We start from the raw sequence: 20,661 nt of genomic DNA, 5'->3' as shown, positions 1-20,661 counted from the left end.
CGTATACATTACTTCATATATTCTAATCTTAGCTACGTTTTATTCTGTATTATTTATTGCAAACTAAGTAATAAGAAAGGACTTATCTTATTTTCATAACAGTATAAGATTAATTATACAAGATATGTATCATCTTAAGCTTATCTTGGCTGCCCTTGTGATTTATTTTTCCAGACATGCAGGGAGAAATAGAGGGCCCAAAGCTTACATAATTTGGGGCCTTTCTTTATAACAAAAAATACAAAATTAAGTATGAAACTGAGTATTTAAAAATAGAAAAGAAGGAATCTTGAAAGGAAGGTGCTCTGGTGAATATGCTTTATTATAAACATGGCTCCACACATGTGTCCTGCAATTTATTTTTTTAAATAATATTTCACAGTTTTTTCTTTTTAATGTTTTATTTTATTTTTGAGAGAAGACAGAGCCAGAATGTGAAGCAGGATCCAGGCTCTGAACTGTCAGCACACAGCCTGACGTGGGGCTCGAACTCACGAGCTATGAGATCATGACCTGAGCCGAAGTCGGACGCTCAACAGACTGAGCCACCCAGGAGCCCCTAATATTTCACAGTTTTAACACACTTACTTCTAGAGTTGAACAATAAAGTCAGGTTTTTAAAAAACTTTTAGTATATTCCCAGAAACTGAGAAAAGGAATGACTTTAATGATTTCACTTTTGAAAATCAAGGGGTTTAGTTCTTTACTTTCAATAAATTTCAAAAAAAGAATGGATTTAATGAAGTTGCCAGGTAAGAGTTAATTTTAATGGTACTTCATTGTATACTTTTTTGCTCCTTATCTCAGAAAGAGTCACAGAAATGAATATTGTTATAACAAAACTCTTTCCATTCCTATATACTTATTTACACAACTTTTCTCAGTGTTCACATCTACAAAAAGGCAAAATAAACAGAATTTAAGCTGAATCTGGTCCCATGATAGAAATTAATATTCATACAGGGATATATGAACTAATCGGAGGGGAAAATAGCTCCATTTATCTTATTAAGAAATACCTCCAGGGGCACCTGGGGCGCTCAGTCGGTTAAGCGTCTGACCTCAGCTCACGACAGTTCCTGAGTTCAAGCTCCACATAGGGCTCTGTGCTGACAGCTTTCGGAGCCTGGAGCTTGCTTGGGACTCTGTCTCCCTCTCTCTCTGCCCCTCCCTCGCAAGTGCTCGCTTGCTCTCTCTCTCTCTCTCTCTCTCTCTCTCTCTCTCTCTCTCAAAAATAAACATAAAAAAAAGAAGTGCTTCCAATAAAAAACTTTAAACAATTATCCAATTTGTAATTTATTTATATTGCATTGGAACACTGTATCCTGATAATAACTTCAATGATAACCCAACCCAGAAGAGAAATGTGAATACTTCTGAGTTTTGTGGTCACAGGAAATTTAAAAGTTAATTTCAATTTACAGTAGCTCCCCCCCTCATCCACAGTTTTGCTTTCTTGGGTCTCAGTAACTAGTGGTTAACCACAGCCCAGATGCAGATGATCCTAACACCACGTCACAAGGCTTACGCCATCCACCTCACTTCATCTCATCATACAGGCACTTTATAACTCACAAAGAAAGGTGAGTTCAGTACAAAAAGATACTTTGAGAGAAAACAAGAGAGAACAATTTCACATAACTTTATATTGTTATAATTATTCTACATTATTAGTTGAAACAATGAGAGTGAAAACACAAATAACCTCTTAGTGTTATTATGAAAATACCTTTGACTTCCGGGACCCCCTAAAACGAGAACCTGGTGTCCCCACACTTTGAGAATTTCTGTTCTCCACCAAAAGTAGATCTCTCTTCCTAAAATATGAATCTCAACATGATATTCCCTTGGATGAGGCCTGTAATTTCCTACCTACACACGGTCTACTGAATGAGGCTTGAACTCATCAACACGGCGTACCAGGCTCAATCCCTTTCGGGCCGCCATCACTCCCCGTTTGCTCTGGGACTGTGCCACTCACTTCCAAGTCCCTGACCCTCTAGTTCTGGTCTTCCTCCTCAGGGAACACCTTTGCTCTTCTCTACCTGGTAAACTATTAATCAGTAATTGAAATGTCACTTCCTGGTTGTAGTTTTCTCGGATTAATTTAAACCCTCAGGGGAAATATCCACATTCTTATGTTTTCCCATTATATTCTTCATTATTGCACTTATGATATAATGATTGCAATGACTGGCCACACTGCAATGACTGACCACACATTTGATTTTTTTTTTTTTTTTTTTATCTATGAGCTCTGAAAGGGAAGGGATAATGCGTAGTGGACCTGTCGGCTGAATATGCCTGCCACATCAAACATTTCCTTTTTAGTCTGGTTTTCTTAGTAACCAGGCACAGTTGTTGTTGTTGTTGTTGTTGTTGTTGTTGCTTTTCTGATGCTGACCCTATCTTCATATCCCAAGCTCCTTGTATGGTGTTTGGAACAGTAGAAACTTAATAAATGTTTATCATATTAAGTATGGCCAAACTGCTTAAAATCCATATAACTAATCTTTATGGATTTCTAGTTAATTCCATTTAACTTCTTTAATTTCTCATCCTGGAAAAAAAGAATTAAATTCATGTATCAATGGACATGTCCAAAGCAGATAAGTATAGATGAGTCTTATTTTCTAGTTTCCTTATACTCTAAAAATAATTAGATGATGATATCACCAGGATATTCCTTAAAACTGTTATTATTATGAAAAATTTCAACCATACACAAATAGAGAACAAGAGACATTCATTTCCTGCCTTGTTTTATTAGCCACCCCCCCATCTCTACCCCACTGAATTGATATGAAGTGAATTATGGACATGAGAGTATTTCAGTCATAATTATTTCAGTATGCATTTCTAAAAGATAAGGGCTTTTCTTTAAAATACTCACAATGTCATTAAATATTACTCTTCTGTATAGTAAGATTTTATTTTAATACCAGTTAATTAACTTACAGAGTAATACTAGTTTCAAGTGTAAAATATGGTGACTCAACATTTATATATAACACCCACTGCTCATCACAAGTGCACTCCTTAATCCCCATCACCCATTTAACAACCCCCACATCCCCCTCTGATAACCATTTGTGTGTTCTCTGTATATAAGAATACGTTTCTTGGTTTGTCTCTCTCTTTTTTTTCTCCCTTTGTTCATTTGTTTTGTTTCTCAAATTTCACATGAATGAAATCATATGGTATATGTTTTTCTCTGAGTTATTTACTTAGCATAATAATCTCTAGCTCCATCCACGTCTTGCAAACGGCAAGATTTCATTGATTTTATGGCTAATACTCCATTGTACATATATACCACATCCTTTTTTATGCACATTAATTTTATTTCCAATGACACTGGGGTGTATAAAGTGAAATGTGAAGTCTCTCCTAATCACATTCCTCAGCAGTAATCAGTATTTCTAGTTTCCATTCTTTTTTTTTTTTTTTTTTTCTTTAGAAAGAGAGAGTGTGCCAGCAGGGGAGAGGCAGAGAGAGAGAGAGGATCTCAAGTAGGTTCCACACTCAGCAATAATCCATTTGTTCTAAATCACTTGTGTTTTCTTACCTAATTTCCTTCCAGACTAACAATTTGTAATAGCTGGGATAAGTTGTAAAATTTACAGATACAAAATAAGTGAAGATAACTAACAGATACGGATGGGCAATGAACTTAGCAGTAGCTAACTAAATAATCTATATATTTCTAATAAGTCTGATGAATCTCAAATTTTCATAAATGGACAGTTTTAGTGTTTATATTAGTAATTCTAACTTGCAAGTCAGAAACCCAAAATGTAAATAAAACATAAAAATGCAAATAAAACCAAAAAAAACCCCATCCCTTAACAGAAACATCTGATTTAAACAACATAATCTTAATAGTATTATTTTAGCAGATAAATAAACCAGAATTAAAGTCTATTTAGATTTTATCACAAATCAAAACATTTAAATACATTTTCAGCAATTCATCCCTATAAAACAAAATGCACCATTAATGAACTAAGACATAAAAAAAGACCTTGCATCGAAGCACAAATCAATAAAAACAACAATGTACTCCACATAAAAAATCAGGTTTGTATGCTCCTCACAATTCACAATTTTAAGTGAAGATCAAAAATTACCTTTAGCTTTGGGGCACCTAGGTGACTCAGTCGGAGAAGCATCTGACTCTTGGTCTCGGCTCAAGGTCATGATCTCACAGTTTGAGTTGGAGCCCTGCATTGGGCTCTGTACTGACAGCGTGGAGCCTGCTTGGGATTCACTCTCTCCCTCTCTCTGCCCCTCCCTCGCTCACTTTCTGTCTGTATCTCTCAAAATACATAAACTTAAAAAAACTACCTTTAGCTTCAAATTGCTATAAAATGTTCAGTTAATGCTGGATTAAAGCACCATCATGGTTAAGAACGCTTAGGGGAGCCCGGGTGCCTCAGTCAGTTAAGTGTCTGACTTCAGCTCAGGTCAGGATCTCCCAGTTCATGAGTTCCAGCCCCACATTGGGCTCTGTGCTGACAGCACAGAGCCTGAAGCCTGCTTCAGATTCTGTCTCCCTCTCTCTCTCTCTCTCTCTCTCTCTCTCTCTCTGCCCCTCCCCCACTCACACTCTCTGTCTCAAAAATAAACACTAAAAAAAATATTAAAAAAAAAAAAGAAAACTTAAAAGCACAAATTCTGAGAACAGACTATCTGGGTTTTGAATCCTAATTCTGCCATTTGTCGGTCTTTTGACCTTGAGCAAGCTATTTAATCTGTCTACACTTCAGATATGCTTAAGATGGACAGAATACATATTCTCCAAGGGTTGTCGTAGAGATTAGATGAGATAATCCATGAAATGCATTTAGCCCAATGTAAGCATGATAAATTTTTGCTATTATTATAAATCTATAAATGATAAACTATGAATAATAGTAAATTTTCGCTAAAATATACTCACCAGAATATGGGACTTTCACCAGGTTCTTTCACTTTGTAGTATTCTTTGTCTTGTGGCAAGACTTTGGTTAAACCAAAATCTCCAATTTTAACCCTGTTTTCATTCTCCACCAATATATTCCTTGTTGCCAGATCCCTGTGGATATACCTTTTTGTACCAAGATACTCCATGCCCTATGGATGAAATAACATTTTTATTTCAGCTAAGTTTTACAAAGATAAATAATTTAAATGGTCTTTCCTCTATATGTTTCCTTAATTATCAAAGAAAAACTCTAGAGGACTTTGTAACAATTACTTTAGCATGTTCTCTTTACTTACAACAAATAGGCAGGATATTAAGTACCTTGCATATCTGAGATGTATACTGCAGAAGTTTTTTATGATCTATCCGTTCTTTATGTTTTTGGAGATAATCTCGTAAACTTCCATATGGTAAATATTCCATAATTAATCTTAAATTACGCCGGCCTTTTAACATACAAAGGGGAACACAATATTTTACTTTGTCACATTTTATTGTTAGATAATAGAAAACAAACATACATAAAAATGACTTAAAATATATAAACTCTGAGTCTAAGGTAACAAAACTTGATTATAAATTAAGTGATGTAATAGTTAAGAACACAAGCTTTTTGAATCAAAAAGTTTTGAGTAAATTCCTAGCAGTGCTATTGCTGGGTCATAGGATAGATCTATTTTTAATTTTTTGAGGAACTGAGGAGGGCACCTGTTGGGATGAGCACTGGGTGTTGTATGGAAACCAATCTGACAATAAATTTCATAAATAAATAAATAAATAAATAAATAAATAAAGTAAGGAAAAGAAGCTTTAAAATAGTTATGGTTTAATCTTATGTAACCCTTTCTGCAAACCCAAATAGGCTGATGAAAATTTCCTTTCTCCTCATCTGTAATGAGCAAAAAGTATCCAATTTAAAAAATATTTTCATAGAAGGGTGCCTGGTTGGCTCAGTCAGTTAAGCCTCCAACTCTTAATTTTGGCTCAGGCCCTGATCTCACGGTTTGTGAGTTTGAGCCTGTCATCAGGCTCTGCACGGACAGGTCAGAGCATGCTTGAGATACTCTCTTTCTCTCTCTGCCTTCCCCACACCCTCAAAAATAAACAAACATTTAGCTTACAATCACCAGGCACAATCTGCAGTGACATAAACACTTCTCTCCTTGGTCACTGGCATATTAGAAGTCCAGACCTTGAGACATTATAGGTTTCTATTACCCAGGATGCCAAGGACATACCTTGAGTTCAAAATAGGTTTCAATGGGCAACATACCAGCACTGTAGCACACTCCCTTGTACTTGACAATGTTGTCATGCTGCAGGGATTTAAGGATTTCAATTTCTCTTTCAAAGTCTCTCAGGTGCTCCTCAGTACTGTGCTGGAGCTTCTTCACGGCCACCACCTCCCCAGTGTTGTCTTGTAGAGGGTCATACCGGCACATCTCCACACTGCCAAAATTGCCCTAAACGGCACATCACAAGAGGATAGAAATCTCAAGTTTTCCAGAGAAATTACTAATGAAGTTTAATTAGGCGAAAGTCCAGTAGCTAGAATTAGCAGACATATCTCTAAGCTTACATTAGGCAACTTTCAGAATAAGAAAAGGAAATAATATTTCAACAGGTAGGTAGTAAATCTATAAATTTGATTTCTTCAAAAGGAATTATAGGCTGAAATATAAACAACTTCAAACAAGCATTTAAACAAATCATGAACATGATTTATTAAGATAAGCCAAGATAATTCCTAAATCTCTATCACTAATTTCCAGGATGATCTTTGCTTCTTCACAATATACCCTTTGATATCACTGTCAGTGAGCTGGATGGAACAAGGAAGGGTCTGTTATGGACTGAGTGTCTGTGTTTCCCCCAAATTCCTATGATAAAGCCCTAACTACCAGTGGGAGTGTACTTGAAGACAGGGCCTGTGAAGAGGTGATCATAAAGTAAGGCCTTACTCCGATATGGCTGGTGCCTTTGTAAGAAGAGGAAAAGACACCAGAGCTCTCTACCACATGAAGACACAGCCAGGAAGGTGGCCATATGGAGGGAGGCCAAGAAGAGAGTATGCACTAGAAACTGAACCCTGCCAGCACCTTAACCTTAGACTTTCAGCCTCCAGAACTATGAGAAATAAATATCTGTTGTTTAACCCCCAGTGTATGGTATTTTGTTACAGCAGCCTGAGCAGACTAATACAAGGTTGATTTATTTGCTAAAAGTGGAACTCGCAGTTGAAAGGATATGGACGTTTCAAAGGTCCTTCACACATGCTGCAGCAGACACTTTTTTTTTTTTTTTCTTTTTTTTTTTTTTTTTTAATTTTTTTTTCAACGTTTATTTATTTTTGGGACAGAGAGAGACAGAGCATGAACAGGGGAGGGGCAGAGAGAGAGGGAGACACAGAATCGGAAACAGGCTCCAGGCTCTGAGCCATCAGCCCAGAGCCCGACGCGGGGCTCGAACTCACGGACCGTGAGATCGTGACCTGGCTGAAGTCGGACGCTTAACCGACTGCGCCACCCAGGCGCCCCATGCAGCAGACACTTTTGAAGGGGTCACCTTCACTAGATTTAAGCTCTAATAAGCAGTGGGAAAAATGTCAATTTTATCATATTCCTGCCAACACTAACCATTGTTAATATTTCTAAATCTTTGTCAATTTGACAGGCACAAATCAATCTCACTGTTTAAATTTGGAATGCCTCTACTTTCTTTTGGAAGAAGAAGGTAAAGGCAAACACTGTGTGGGAAGAAAGATTTAGGACAGGAAACCAGAAGAGAATGAAAATGTTTGGATGGGCAGTCACCACAGAAGAAATCAAATAAGGGAGAATAAAAGAACTATCAATTAAAACAGTCCTAAGTACCAGCTAATGTTGGAAATCAATTTGCAATGGAAACAATAAACATTTATATCTGATTTCTTTCTTAACAGTGTTCGAGAGTTGAAAACACAAATAGAAAAAAATAATTCAGAATTTTATTGTTCCTGCACCAGGAAATGACAGGGAAAGTTAAAACAGACAATCATGGGAGGGAAGGTGACAGCACTGTGGATAGCAGCGGAAGCAGAGTGTAACTGCTTACCAGGAGGTCTACCTCCTCTGGAAAACGAGAGTTGGATCTAGAAGGTGGCTCACAGGCTTCAGGAACAAGAAAGGGTCAAAGACACTGGCAATGACAAAGACACCAAAGGAGGATGTATGTGTTGGGAAGAGTCTAAAGATACAAAGTTACAGTCAAGAGGGAGATTTCAGGGTCTGAATTCCATAAGTAAGATTATTATAAGGGATTACAGAGTTCAAAGTGCACTCATTAACATGTTCACCGATTGAGACTGGGAAATTTAAAAAGGTGTTCAATGGATGCCCCAAATAATAGGAGGAGTAAGGTGAAGATGAAAACAAGGAGCACCAAAAGTACTTGAAATGTGGATTGCCAACCAAGATGTTGGCCAATGATGAGGAGAGACTAACCATATTCACATAGGAATATATGATGCTGGAGACTCTAACTGTGGAAAAGTAGCAGCAAGGTCCAGATCTGTGTGTCCCAGATCTGCATCAGAGAGTAACAGGTAATAAAGAGGATTTCCAAAAAGCTAGGTTTTAACTGAGGTGACGAGTAAAGAATATAAGTATATGAGGACGTGAGTATAAAAGATCACAAAAATAGGGGAGCCTGGGTGGCGCAGTCGGTTGAGCGTCCGACTTCAGCCAGGTCATGATCTCGCGGTCCGTGAGTTCGAGCCCCGCGTCAGGCTCTGGGCTGATGGCTCGGAGCCTGGAGCCTGTTTCCGATTCTGTGTCTCCCTCTCTCTGCCCCTCCCCCGTTCATGCTCTGTCTCTCTCTCTGTCCCAAAAATAAATAAACGTTGAAAAAAAAAAAAAAAAGATCACAAAAACACTCATTTTAGAATTCTGATAACAGAAGAAAGTTTTCACAATATTTTCTTAACTCTTTTTATGAATATTAAAATATACCATTATTTCTGTTGGTTTAAAAAATATGGAAATAATCTTGAGTACAAATCCCTCCTTTGAATATTTTTACCATGCTGCTAATTGAAAAGAATAAAAGAATGCAGTACACCAAAAATTGTGCTTTTATAAAATGAAAAAGTGATACGCACTTTTGTAGAGATGGTGTTTTAGATTGCTTCAATAAGGCAATACAAATAGCTAGACCACTGAACAATCAATTCTTTCAAATAAGCAAAGATGAAATTAATATTATATTGTCAAATGCAGCTAGAAAATATCTACATCAAAAAGGTACCACTAGGGGAGTCTGGGTGGCTCAGTCGGATAAGTGTCCAACTCTTGGTTTCTTCAGGTCACGATCTCAGGGTTCTGGTTCCTTGGCTTTGAGCCTGCCTGGGACTCCGTGCTGTCATTATGGAGCCTGCTTGGGATTCTCTCTCTCCTTACTCTCTGCTCCTCCCCCATTCACTTGCACACACGTGCTCGCTTTCTCTCTCTCTCCTTCTCTCTCAAAATAAACAAATAAATAAATAAACTTTAAAACTGAAAAAAAAATGCTACCACTAAGGACCATACCATTTTCCTTTCACTTCCTACAAACTAAATTACTGAGAAATACATACGGTTGTAAATATACTTTGAAAATGTCACCCTTACAGTCTCCTCAATTTACATTATGTTTAAAATAATGTTAAATCCAAAGAACTGTGTAAAAAAACTAAAAATGTTATAAAAAACAGGGAGGGGGACAAAAGAGAAGAGACTCATAAATATGGACAACAAACTGAGGGTTGCTAGAGGGGTTGTGGGAGGGGGGATGGGCTAAGTGGGTAAGGGGCATAAAGGAATCTACTCCTGAAATCATTGTGTCACTATATGCTAACTAATTTGGATGTAAATTTTAAAAAATAAAAAATTAAATTAAAAAAAAAAAACTAAAAATGTTAAAAATCAAAACGAAAAAAACTCTTAGCTGCAATAATGGGGAATGTTGTAAATATATTACAGTATATTCACTTACAAAATTATGTTTCAAAAGAATATTAATAATGGGAAAATCCTGATATAACAAATGAAAAATAATGAGAATTATATATATATATATATATATATATTTTTTTTTTTTTTTTAAAGTTTATGTATTTGAGAGAGACAGCATGAACAAGCAGGCATGGGGCAGAAAGAGGGAGAGAGACAGAGAATCCCAAACAGGCCCTGCACTGTCAGCATGGAGCCCAATACAGGGCTCAAACCCACACAGCAAGACATCATGACCTGGGCCAAGATCAAGAGTAGGATGCTCAGCTGACTGAGCCACCCAGACACCCTGAGAAAATTGTATATATAGAATGATCTCCCTTCTGAAGCAAAGTTTGTGTGTAGGTGTACAGAGACTGAAGTGAAAGGAATGCATCTGTATTTTCCAATTACTCTGCAACAAATACATGTCGCTTTCATAACCGGAAAAAAGTCACTCTAAGAAAGAAAATATACTTCATAATTCTATAGTCTGATCTTTCCTCCTTGTTCATCTAAATTAGCAATGTTTTAATGTAATCTTTCTTACATCTCTTTCTTTTTTTTTTTTAAATTTTTTTTTTCAATGTTTATTTATTTTTGGGACAGAGAGAGACAGAGCATGAACGGGGGAGGGGCAGAGAGAGAGGGAGACACAGAATCGGAAACAGGCTCCAGGCTCTGAGCCATCAGCCCAGAGCCTGACGTGGGGCTCGAACTCCTGGACCGTGAGATCGTGACCTGGCTGAAGTCGGACGCTTAACCGACTGCGCCACCCAGGCGCCCCGACTTACATCTCTTTCTTAAACACTAGCACATATCGCTAAAATACGTTCATTATATTCATTATATCCATACACCAAGATCTAATAAACAACAAAGGACTGAAATTAAAAGCTAAATTGTGTGGAGAGACAATGAATGTATGAATGCTATATGCTTCCAGAAAAGAGGAAAATTAATGACAGCTGGAGACATCTTACGAAAATCTTTATGGCATAGATAACAATAATATGGCACTATGTAAGGAAACACTAAACACAGATATTTCTTTCCCTTTTATTTAGGAGTATGCGTAGGTTAAAAGTTTAAAGGTGTGTCTGTACATATTTTTACTTGTTTTAAGAAGAGAAAACTGGTGACGTGGGAGAGACTCACAAATGCCACAGACAGAATCTAGGGTAAGGTAAGTTCTGATTCTAAAAATCAAACTTTAAGATTTATTGTATCACTTTATTTATTTTTAATTCTTTAGTGTTTATTTAGTTTTGAGAGAGGGAAAGAAAGAGAGAGTGCAAGTGGAAGAGGGGCAGAGAGAGAGGGAGACACAGAATCCAAAGCAGGCTTCAAGCTCTGAGCTGTAAGCACAGAGCCCGATGAGGGGCTCGAACCCATGAACCATGAGATCATGACCTGAGCTGAAGTTGGAGGATTAACCGACTGAGCCACCCAGGAGCTCCTATTATATCACTTTAAAAAGAGATTGTGTCCAATGGTTTTAGAAAGCATTAATTTATTCTTTAATATTAATTACTTGCTTTATTTTTTACAAATAATCACTAAAAGTTCTTCACTAATTTGCTGTTAAAATCTCTTTGTTTTTAAAGGAGCCAAAAGATAGTGAAGATACACACTTTGCTGTCTGGAACATTCATTTTCCAAAAATGGTTGAAAGCTTAAGGGGAGGTATGGCTGTTAGAATACTGCTCCATTACCTCCCAGTTTATACTTCCTAATTCATTTCTACCCCTAAATCAGTCTCAACCGCCAGCTATGAGAAAGAACATCAATATTTAATAAAGAATAAATAAATAAAGGAGAAATACACAGTTTGGATTATATAATAAGGTAAATGAGGAGGGAAACACTATCATGATTTTTTAAGGAAGTTCAAGTATCTATTACTTTTAGAAAATAATGCAAGAAATCAGAAATTTAAATAAAAGAGTATAGTCTGAATAGGCAGATAGTAAATTATAGGTAATTACTGAACTAATGTAGGCTTGTTATATTAACTTAAACTTTTTTTAAGTAACTCCCATCTATGAATATATGTAGATGCATCACATTTATAGGCCTGTTCTTTTATAAAAGTACATTTTAATAAAATAATTTACATACATACTTAAATCTAGCTGAATTTGAATTAATGCAAATATTGAATGAATTAAGCTTAAATTAATGAGATTTTAGGGTAATTATGAATAATAAGGAATTGTATAAAAAAAAAAACATACCCCAATAATGTCAGATAATATTCCTGAAAATAATTTTATAATATTCTTGTATAGGTAAGTATACTACAATTCACTGCAGAACTGTTTGACTTAGAAATATTTATTGGGTAATTTTATTTTATTTTATTTTTTTAATGTTTATTTTTGAGAGAGAGAGAGAGAGACAGACAGACAGACAGACACAGAGCACGAGTTGGAGAGGGGAAGAGAGAAAGGGAGACACAGAATCTGAAGCAGGCTCCAGGCCCTGGGCTGTCAGCACAGAGCCTGACATGGGGCTCGAATCCACAAACCATGAGATCATGACCTGAGCCAAAGTCGGCTGTTGAACTGACTGAGCCACCCAGGCACCACTTTTCTGGGTAATTTTAAACAAATTCCAATCAAGTACTGAATAACAACATAGTGTTGTATCCTATTTTTTAAAAATTCTTACAACTAATAATCAAAATTATGTAAGGGCCATATTAATAGAATTTTACATGAAAAAACAATCTGTAATTAGAAAAGTATGTGATATCTCAAAAAATATTTGAATAGTTCATAAATATACATGAGTTACAATGTTGACACTTGTACCAATTCACACCTTATGAAAATTTTAGAAGTTGTGATCAGTATGAAATTTAATTTAAATAGTGAATGTACTTATCACACTGTTAGTTGCAATCCACCTCCTCCAGCTAAGCTATAAACTACCAAGACAATGGCTATATCCTATATCCATAGTGACCAGTCGGGCACCTGGAACTTAGTAAGAACTCAAATATTTGTATATTAAAGCCACATGAGGGGCACCTGGGTGGCTCAGTAGGTTAAGTGTCCGACTTCAGCGCAGGTCATAATCTCCCAGTTTGTGAGTTCAGGCCCCGCGTGGGGCTCTGTGCTGACGGCTCAGAGCCTGGAGCCTGCTTCAGATTCTGTGTGTCCTCTCTCTGTCCCTCCCCTGCTCTCTCCCTCTCTCTCCCTCTCTCTCAAAAATAAAAATAAACATTAAAAAAAACCCCACATCATTTCAGGAAAAAAACTAACAACTAGAAGTAACTCAGACCCTCCCAATGATGTCTGGTTCCTAGATTACCCTTTAGATTTTCATGCACTGGCTTAAAAATTTCTGACTCCTAAAGTGAAGGAATCTACAGTGGATTTTGGAATTTGAAACACTGTTTTCCTAGAAAATGCCCTTATTATCATACAAATGTTCATATATTCATGTTCATATTGACACCTGGGAAAATATAGAAGTATTAAGAAGCTTATTAAAAATACCCACATCAACTGAAGATAATAAAATTTCACTACACATTGCTCCCTTTACTTCAAGTAAGTTGCATTTTATTTTCCGAAACTTTCTGTACAGTCTACCAAAAAACAATCTCTGGGAGATAAAATAATTCCCATTAAAAGCTGGGATCCATGGATGAAAGAAATTAAGTGGCCTGTTCAGAACAACAGAGAAAAAATAATTTCAAGGTTTTCATGATTTTGTGACTAGTGACCATGTTACTAATCTATGACTAATACGTCTGGTCATGAAAATATTTGCATATAACTAACAATAAATCAAGATGTATTCAACCACAAACATGTAAGTAATAAATAGGATAAGTGAGCTTGGAGGCAGATATTCTGAGCCTGTCAATAACCACGTGAGCAAGCCTGGAAGTAGACCTTGCCCTTGTCAAGCCTTCAGATGAGAATGCAAGGCCTGGGTGACAACTTGATTGCAGTCTTGGGAGAGACCGGGAGCTGGAACCACCCAGTCGCTCCCAAATTTCTAATTCCTAAACTAGGGTGAAAATAAATGTTTGTTGTTTTCCTCTGTTAGTTTTAGGGTAATCTGTTACACAGAAACAGATAACTAATACACCCCAAATACCCACATCTTCTATTTCCAATTTGTAAGCCACATGGTACAGAACTCTATACTAACAAGCTTAGGGGTAGAAAGAGAGCTTACCACTTTAATTGGACCTGTAAAGAACTAAGCTTTTCCTGGTCTTACTTAAAATATGTAGGCTATGTATGACTGTGTGACTTTTAGCAGATAGAAGACTGTCTTGCTAACGAACATGGTCCAGTCAGACAGATTATTTCTTCCTGATATGACTAGAAAAGGAGATAGGTAGAAAGGCTTACTTAGTTATTCCTTTCTCTACTGAATAACTGAAGTGCCTCTACCAAGAAAGAGTCCCACGGTCAAATCAATAGGGGAAATACTAATTATCATCCTCTTAAAGATGTTCAATGCACACTACATGTAAAGTTCTGAGAGGTTCTTCAGTAAAAAGAGCTATTTATTGAACATGGCCTTTCTCCAACATCTGATGACTAAGCCTTTCTTCTACAGACACTTCCTAAAATTTTGCGCAAAGTGAAAATTAGAGAATCTTTAAAGCCTTTATTTTCTGAATAAAATGTTCTATGATTATACGTTAACCCTTTACACTTGATCTTAGCCAAAAGGCTGAGAAGCGATATATACGTTAGCTATGTAAAAAAACTCTGACACCTCACCTTGCCAAGCTGCTGTAGAAATTTCAAGTGTCTCTCTTCAAACTGTGTCGGGTCTCGGTCTTCAAAAGCTCCAGAAAACCCAAGGGTGCCTATCCTATTTGGCAACATGTCATTTTCTGTTAACAGCTCGTAATCTGGAGAGAGAAAGTACATGAGTACTGTGGGCTGGCAGATCACATCGTCTGGGTTAAAAGGTATGTATACAAGCTAACCAAAATAATCAATGATCTCGAAACACTAAATACAAATTAATACAGGACAACTCTAATAGTTTATATTAACAAAGTCTTTATTACCCATAACCTAACAGGCTTTCAAAAAAGACTTTTGCAAAGGAAAATTACTTGCTAAAAACAGGCAGTTTCAGTAGTACTTTTAAGTAAGATTATATTATTTTGACTTCTGCGGTGTGAACGATAAATAGTACTGGAACAGGAAATACCTATGGGTCAGATATATGTACATTTAGCTACATATTTTAAAGGCGGAGCGGGCAAATAAAAACAAACCTACTTCATGTTTAAAAAACCACTCAACTATAAAATGTAGCTAAAAAAAAAGAAAAATTGCTCTTAAAAAGTCAAATAAGCCAAATAAACTTATACAATATACTATTCATTAACTGGTAAGGTAAAACCGGGTTATTGAAGGGGCCTCTGTTAAAAATGGAGAGACTGCTGAATCAAGACAACTAGAATATGTACGAAGTAGGAAAAGTCATATGAACATAAGAGACTAAGACAGTCTAAAAGGCATCAATGTTCACTATATTGTACACTTGAAACTAATATAACACTGTATGTTAACTAACTGGAATTAAAATTAAGACCAAAAAAAAAAAAAAGATATCGAGGAACTTCTTGTAAGGGATTACAAGAAGATCTTTACAAATTAGTAAAGATTTGTTAAAAACTATGAAGATAGAAAGGGGACCTGGAAAAGCGGTAAGACTATTCCATCAATACATACCTGGAGTAAACAAACTATTAAGATCTCGTATGATGGCTCTGAAAGAAGGTCTAAAATCTGGTTCATAATCCATACAATTATTAATAAGATTTGCTAATTCTGTCCACTTTGGTGCAGGAAGCTGGTGCCTATCTTCATAAAACTGGAGCTTCTATAATGAAAGAACCAGATGAGAAATTGTATAATGTGATAATCAAGCTTTTTTTTTTTTTTAAACATAAGATAGGCTAAAAAGCATCAAATCATAGGAAAGAAAATCAAGGGTCACAGAGTAAGTCCAACTTCACAGTGGATATAAACTCACTCTTTGAGAATCCAAAGCACTCAGAGGCTTGTCTCCTCCACTGCAGATTTCCCACAAAGTGGTACCAAAACTCCATTTGTCTGTTGCCAAGTTTAGATTTTTAGGATTTTCAATGCATTCAGGTGGTACCCATGGTATTCTCTCCTGAAGAACTTTGAAATGATAGCAATGAAGTATGTGGTTAAATAGTTCCCACAAGTAAATAATTCTTTAATATGCAAATAATTTCAAACTGATTTGGATAATCTGGTCTTTTTTGCGGGGCTGTGAGTTGTGTGCACCACACAAGCAAATGTACACATTTACGAGCCACAAGGGACCTTTGAGGGCATCTAATTCATTATCTCAGCTTTAACAATGACAACACTGAGACCCATAAAAACTGAATAATTTGCCTAAAGTCACAAAATTTGTTAGCAGCATGGAGAGAATTAGAATCTTAGACAACAAACTGTGTATCAACTAAACTTCCTTTCATTGAGCCATAGTGTTTCAACTCGTGTCCAACTCTCTATACCCTTCCTAGGAGTTGTGCATTCAATAAAATTTTTTTCCCATAACACTTGTCCTAAATTGCCTTTTGATTTTTGTATTTCTTTACAATGCGTAAATAGTAAAGGTAATGTTAACATCATTCTGAGCTAATGATTCAGGAGCAGTGGCAACTCCAACTTGTACACGAAAATACAAGGACCAACAGACAGATGAATTACTTAATTATCCCAAGATATTCTGAATATGGAATTGATACAGGTAGTTAGTCTCTGCTAAGATCATGGAATTTCACAAGTAAAGGTGCTATGGTCTTTTTTGACCTCATCAGAAAACCGTCATCCAAGGAAGGAGACAGCACTTTTAAATCCACCTTCTGGTAATCTGGTATGGATAAACAGAAAAGTAAATAAAATGATATAGAAGAATGAAGGATAATCTGTTGCATCTTTTAGTATATTTTGGTAAAGCAACATGAATATTTTTGCTAATGAAGAGATTAAAGAGTACAGGTTCCTTTCTCTTTCACCGTATGAAGAAATTTTCTCCTTAATTTCCATTCCAAAGAATAAAATTTCCCTTAATATAGGTTCTAAGATCCTATAACATTTTCCGCCTTATTGTCTGTCTTTACTGTCAGAGAAGCTATCAAGTTTCAATACTGTTGGCTCAAATAGGATACATCAAGGCACAAATGTTGATCAATTTACAGTCTACATCTAGTACATTCAATTAGAGACACTAGCTAAGATAATGAAATACAGTTACAACATTATTTGTACCAAGAAAACTCCTTTCAACTATGTGACTGAAATTTTTACTTTGTTAACTAGAAAGCTAACAAACACAAAAGATTTTTTTTTCAAGTTTTAAAAAGTCAGAATTAGCTGAATAATTAAACTAAATAAGATCTCAAAGTAGGTAATAGGTCTTCTCAAAATTTTATTTAGTGACTGAAGGAAAGAAAAATTTAGATAATTTATTTGTGTCTCAAAGAATATATTAGAAAATTTCACATTAAAAAATTGATAAAATCTGAACTTCCATACAAGCAGGGATTAAAACTGTTTAAAAAATCATTTTACAGTCCATGATAACATGCATATAAGAAAGGAAAAATGGAGACTAGGATGTAACTATAACTTAATTTGGATCGCTAAAAATGGTAGTTGAATTTTATTATTAATCAAGAACATGTCAATAAAAGAGTTTGAGAAAAAAATTAACAACATGCTTTTTGTACCACTGTCCAATAGAGACGTGCAATCACTATGTCGTTCACCTGAATCTAATGTAACATTGTGTGTCAGCTATACTCAAATAAAAAAAACCAAAAAGAAAAAAAAGTTAAATGAGATTCCTGTCGAACTTACTGTCCTTTGGCAAAACTGTAATACTAATGCCAGGATCACTAAGTTTGATGAAAGGAGGATTTCCTGTCTTTCTGTCTTCTTCTCTGATAAGCAGAATATTTTTGGCACACACATTCCCATGAATAAGGGCTTTTTCTTCCTGTCAAAGTTAAATGCACATTCAAATATCAATCCACAAATATTTGAACACTCAGTATACCCAAAGTTCCAAAATGGATTTAAATGAAAAAAATAGGGCAGTATTAACTAATAAACACTAATTTGGAACCATGCTTTGACATAAAAGAAAGTTTTACGGCAGCACGGTGCTTTTTGTTTTACTTTTCAAATGACACACCAATCTGCACCCATGATGAAACAAAGATCTTAAAAGTACTCAGTTCCACTTCATTTTCCAAAGCTGCGATTTTAAACAGTAATGAGTACTGTTCCTGTTCAGCGGCAGGACACGGGTGCACTCTGAGGGGTCCGATCACCGGCTGGCCCCCCTGGTATTCTGGTCCTCTGGCAATGCTGCTTTCTCACCACACATAAGGGCCGGTTGTCAGCAGGTACTCTAACAAGGGATCTTCTGCAGGGATTTTCTGCTATCCGTAGCCGGCAGAACGTGTTTCTGCGTAATTTTTTATTAAATTCTCTAAACCCAACTGACACAAACTACAGATTGTCTACCAGCAATTTTAAGAGATAGGATGACAAATCTCTTTCAGAAATGATTTTACATAAATAAATATATGCCTAAAATAACCTCTTTCACCAACTAACAGATTCTTTTAAATGACTCAACGTTCATTCACAGATTTCTTTCTTGTTCCTGGGTCAAGATCCTTTCTACATTGCTTCGGAAGACAGAATGTTTTTGATAAAAAATTACACTTATTACTTACTAGAAAATGCATGGCCCATGCCAACTGTTTAGCCACTTCAAGTTTCCATAATATACTTATAGAATTTTTATTCTTTTTCAGGTATGTATCTAATGATCCAAATTTTACAAACTCCTGAACCAGAATATCTGCATTAAAATATACAAACAATAAGGCTCAAGTACAAATACAATAAAAATACGTGTAATTTTAAACTTTTATAAAATATATTTATAATATATGAGTATTATAGGTAAAGAGATTAAATTATGCAAAATCTACTAATTTAAAGAAAACTTAACAACAACATACCATTGTATTTTTGGGTTTTAGTTTATTCACAAAAGCAAGATATAGGAATCTAAACAATTACGTATATATATAATAATATATAATATATATGTTATATACTTTTCTTATAATGTTAATATACATATATAACTACTCCAGCATACCTCCATGTATTAGTACTGAATTATGGCTGCTTTTTTTAAACAAATGAAAGTTTCTCAGAGCTAACTTATCTTGCATGATACTACCGTAGCATCCCCAGTTTTTTTTTTTAAGTTTATTTATTCTGAGACAGAGATAGTGCCAGTGTGAGAGGGGGTGAGAGAGAGAGAGAGAGAGAGAGAGAGAGAACACTCCAAGTAGGCTCCATGCTGCCAGTCCAGAGCCTCACATGGGGCCGAACTTAAACCGTGAGATCATAACCTGAGTCAGGTTATGATCTTGACCAAGAGTCAGATGCTTAACCTACTGAGCCACCAAAGTGCCCCAGTGTCCCCAGCTTACTGTGGTTTTGTTTTCCACAGCTGCAGTACCCATGGTCAACAGGTTCAGAAGCAGATGATCCTCCTTCCGACTTTCTGTCAGAAGGCAGTAGCCTAATGCTATGTCACAATGCCTACGTCACTCACCTCATTCCATCTCATCACATACATATTTTATCATCTCACATCATCACAAGAAGAAGGGTTAGTATAAAATATGATATTTTGAGAGAGAAATCACATTCACATAAAACTTTATTATAGTATATTGTTATTACTGTTCTGTTATTATTATTATCTCTTACTGTGCCTAATTTATAAATTAAACTTTATTATATGCATGCACGTATACGAAAAAAACATAGTGTATATAGGGTTGGCTACTGTCCTCAGTTTCAGGCATCCACTGGGGGTCTTGGAACAATATCCTGCAGATAAGAAGGGACTACTATATTTAGACATCAAAACTTCCTGAAATTCTTCTTCTACACATAAAAACTTATAGCAATGTCTATTCTATCACAGGCATTAAGGAGAATGTGAGTTTGAACTCCATTCTTCCTTTTAGTTTATGCTGCAAAAAAGCAAAAATTTGTTTTGCATGGCTTTATCTTTAAAAGTATATTTTTAAAATAGTATTAAGATATATTTTGCCAGAAAAACAAGGGTTTGCTTCTAAAAAACTCCTGACTGCCTTTAAGACATATAAAAATTTCCAGCCCTGTCAGTATTGACCAAGTTCCCCAAAGCCAAGACTATTTCTACATTAAGACATGTTATCTAATAATTAAACTGGGTTTAGGATTTATTTACAGTCATCTAGTACTAATTTGTAATATAATAAGCTCAGGTTTTCAATTTCAAATATAAATTTATTGAGATTATTTTATTGTTTCTTAAGCATAAACAGTAAGTTCTATAAATGAGAAAAAAAGGACTTCATCTTTTTAATCATAAAAAAGGAAAATTAAGATAAAATAAAAACCAAAAAAATTCAAGCAAAAAATTTCAACAAGGCATCGTGACACATATCTTTAAAGAAATTCTGACAGACTTTCACACTGTAATCCATGTTAGCTCATGGCCTAGTGAGCAATCCGGGGCCTATGCTACATACAGGCCTATGCTTCACATTATTTGTTTTAAAATGCGTACTGT

The 20,661-nt window shown here is 35.7% G+C and overlaps 1 protein-coding gene across 6 annotated transcripts in view; it reads right to left on the bottom strand.

The window, feature by feature from the left end:
• Positions 1-20,661, bottom strand: part of JAK2 (Janus kinase 2) — a 117,073-nt gene that overhangs the window by 8,423 nt on the left and 87,989 nt on the right. For 4 of the 6 annotated variants that reach the window (XM_040449482.1, XM_040449484.1, XM_040449483.1 and 1 more), the window contains 8 exons: positions 18,752-18,879; positions 17,865-18,003; positions 16,000-16,151; positions 15,696-15,846; positions 14,727-14,860; positions 6,240-6,429; positions 5,288-5,412; positions 4,943-5,115 (listed from right to left, as the gene is read on the bottom strand). In XM_040449482.1, the coding sequence (XP_040305416.1) occupies positions 4,943-5,115; positions 5,288-5,412; positions 6,240-6,429; positions 14,727-14,860; positions 15,696-15,846; positions 16,000-16,151; positions 17,865-18,003; positions 18,752-18,879 (1,192 nt within the window). Of the gene's footprint in view, positions 1-1,460; positions 2,054-2,244; positions 2,561-4,942; positions 5,116-5,287; positions 5,413-6,239; positions 6,430-14,726; positions 14,861-15,695; positions 15,847-15,999; positions 16,152-17,864; positions 18,004-18,751; positions 18,880-20,661 lie in introns of those variants that run through there. The other 2 variants (XM_040449485.1, XM_040449486.1) reach the window with 2 other exon arrangements.

This window comes from Herpailurus yagouaroundi, unplaced genomic scaffold, assembly GCF_014898765.1.
Source record: "Herpailurus yagouaroundi ecotype Mexico unplaced genomic scaffold, PumYag 199, whole genome shotgun sequence".
Taxonomy (NCBI): domain Eukaryota; kingdom Metazoa; phylum Chordata; class Mammalia; order Carnivora; family Felidae; genus Herpailurus; species Herpailurus yagouaroundi.
Note: the sequence above shows the minus strand (reverse complement) of the source record. Positions and strands in the feature narration are given on the sequence as shown.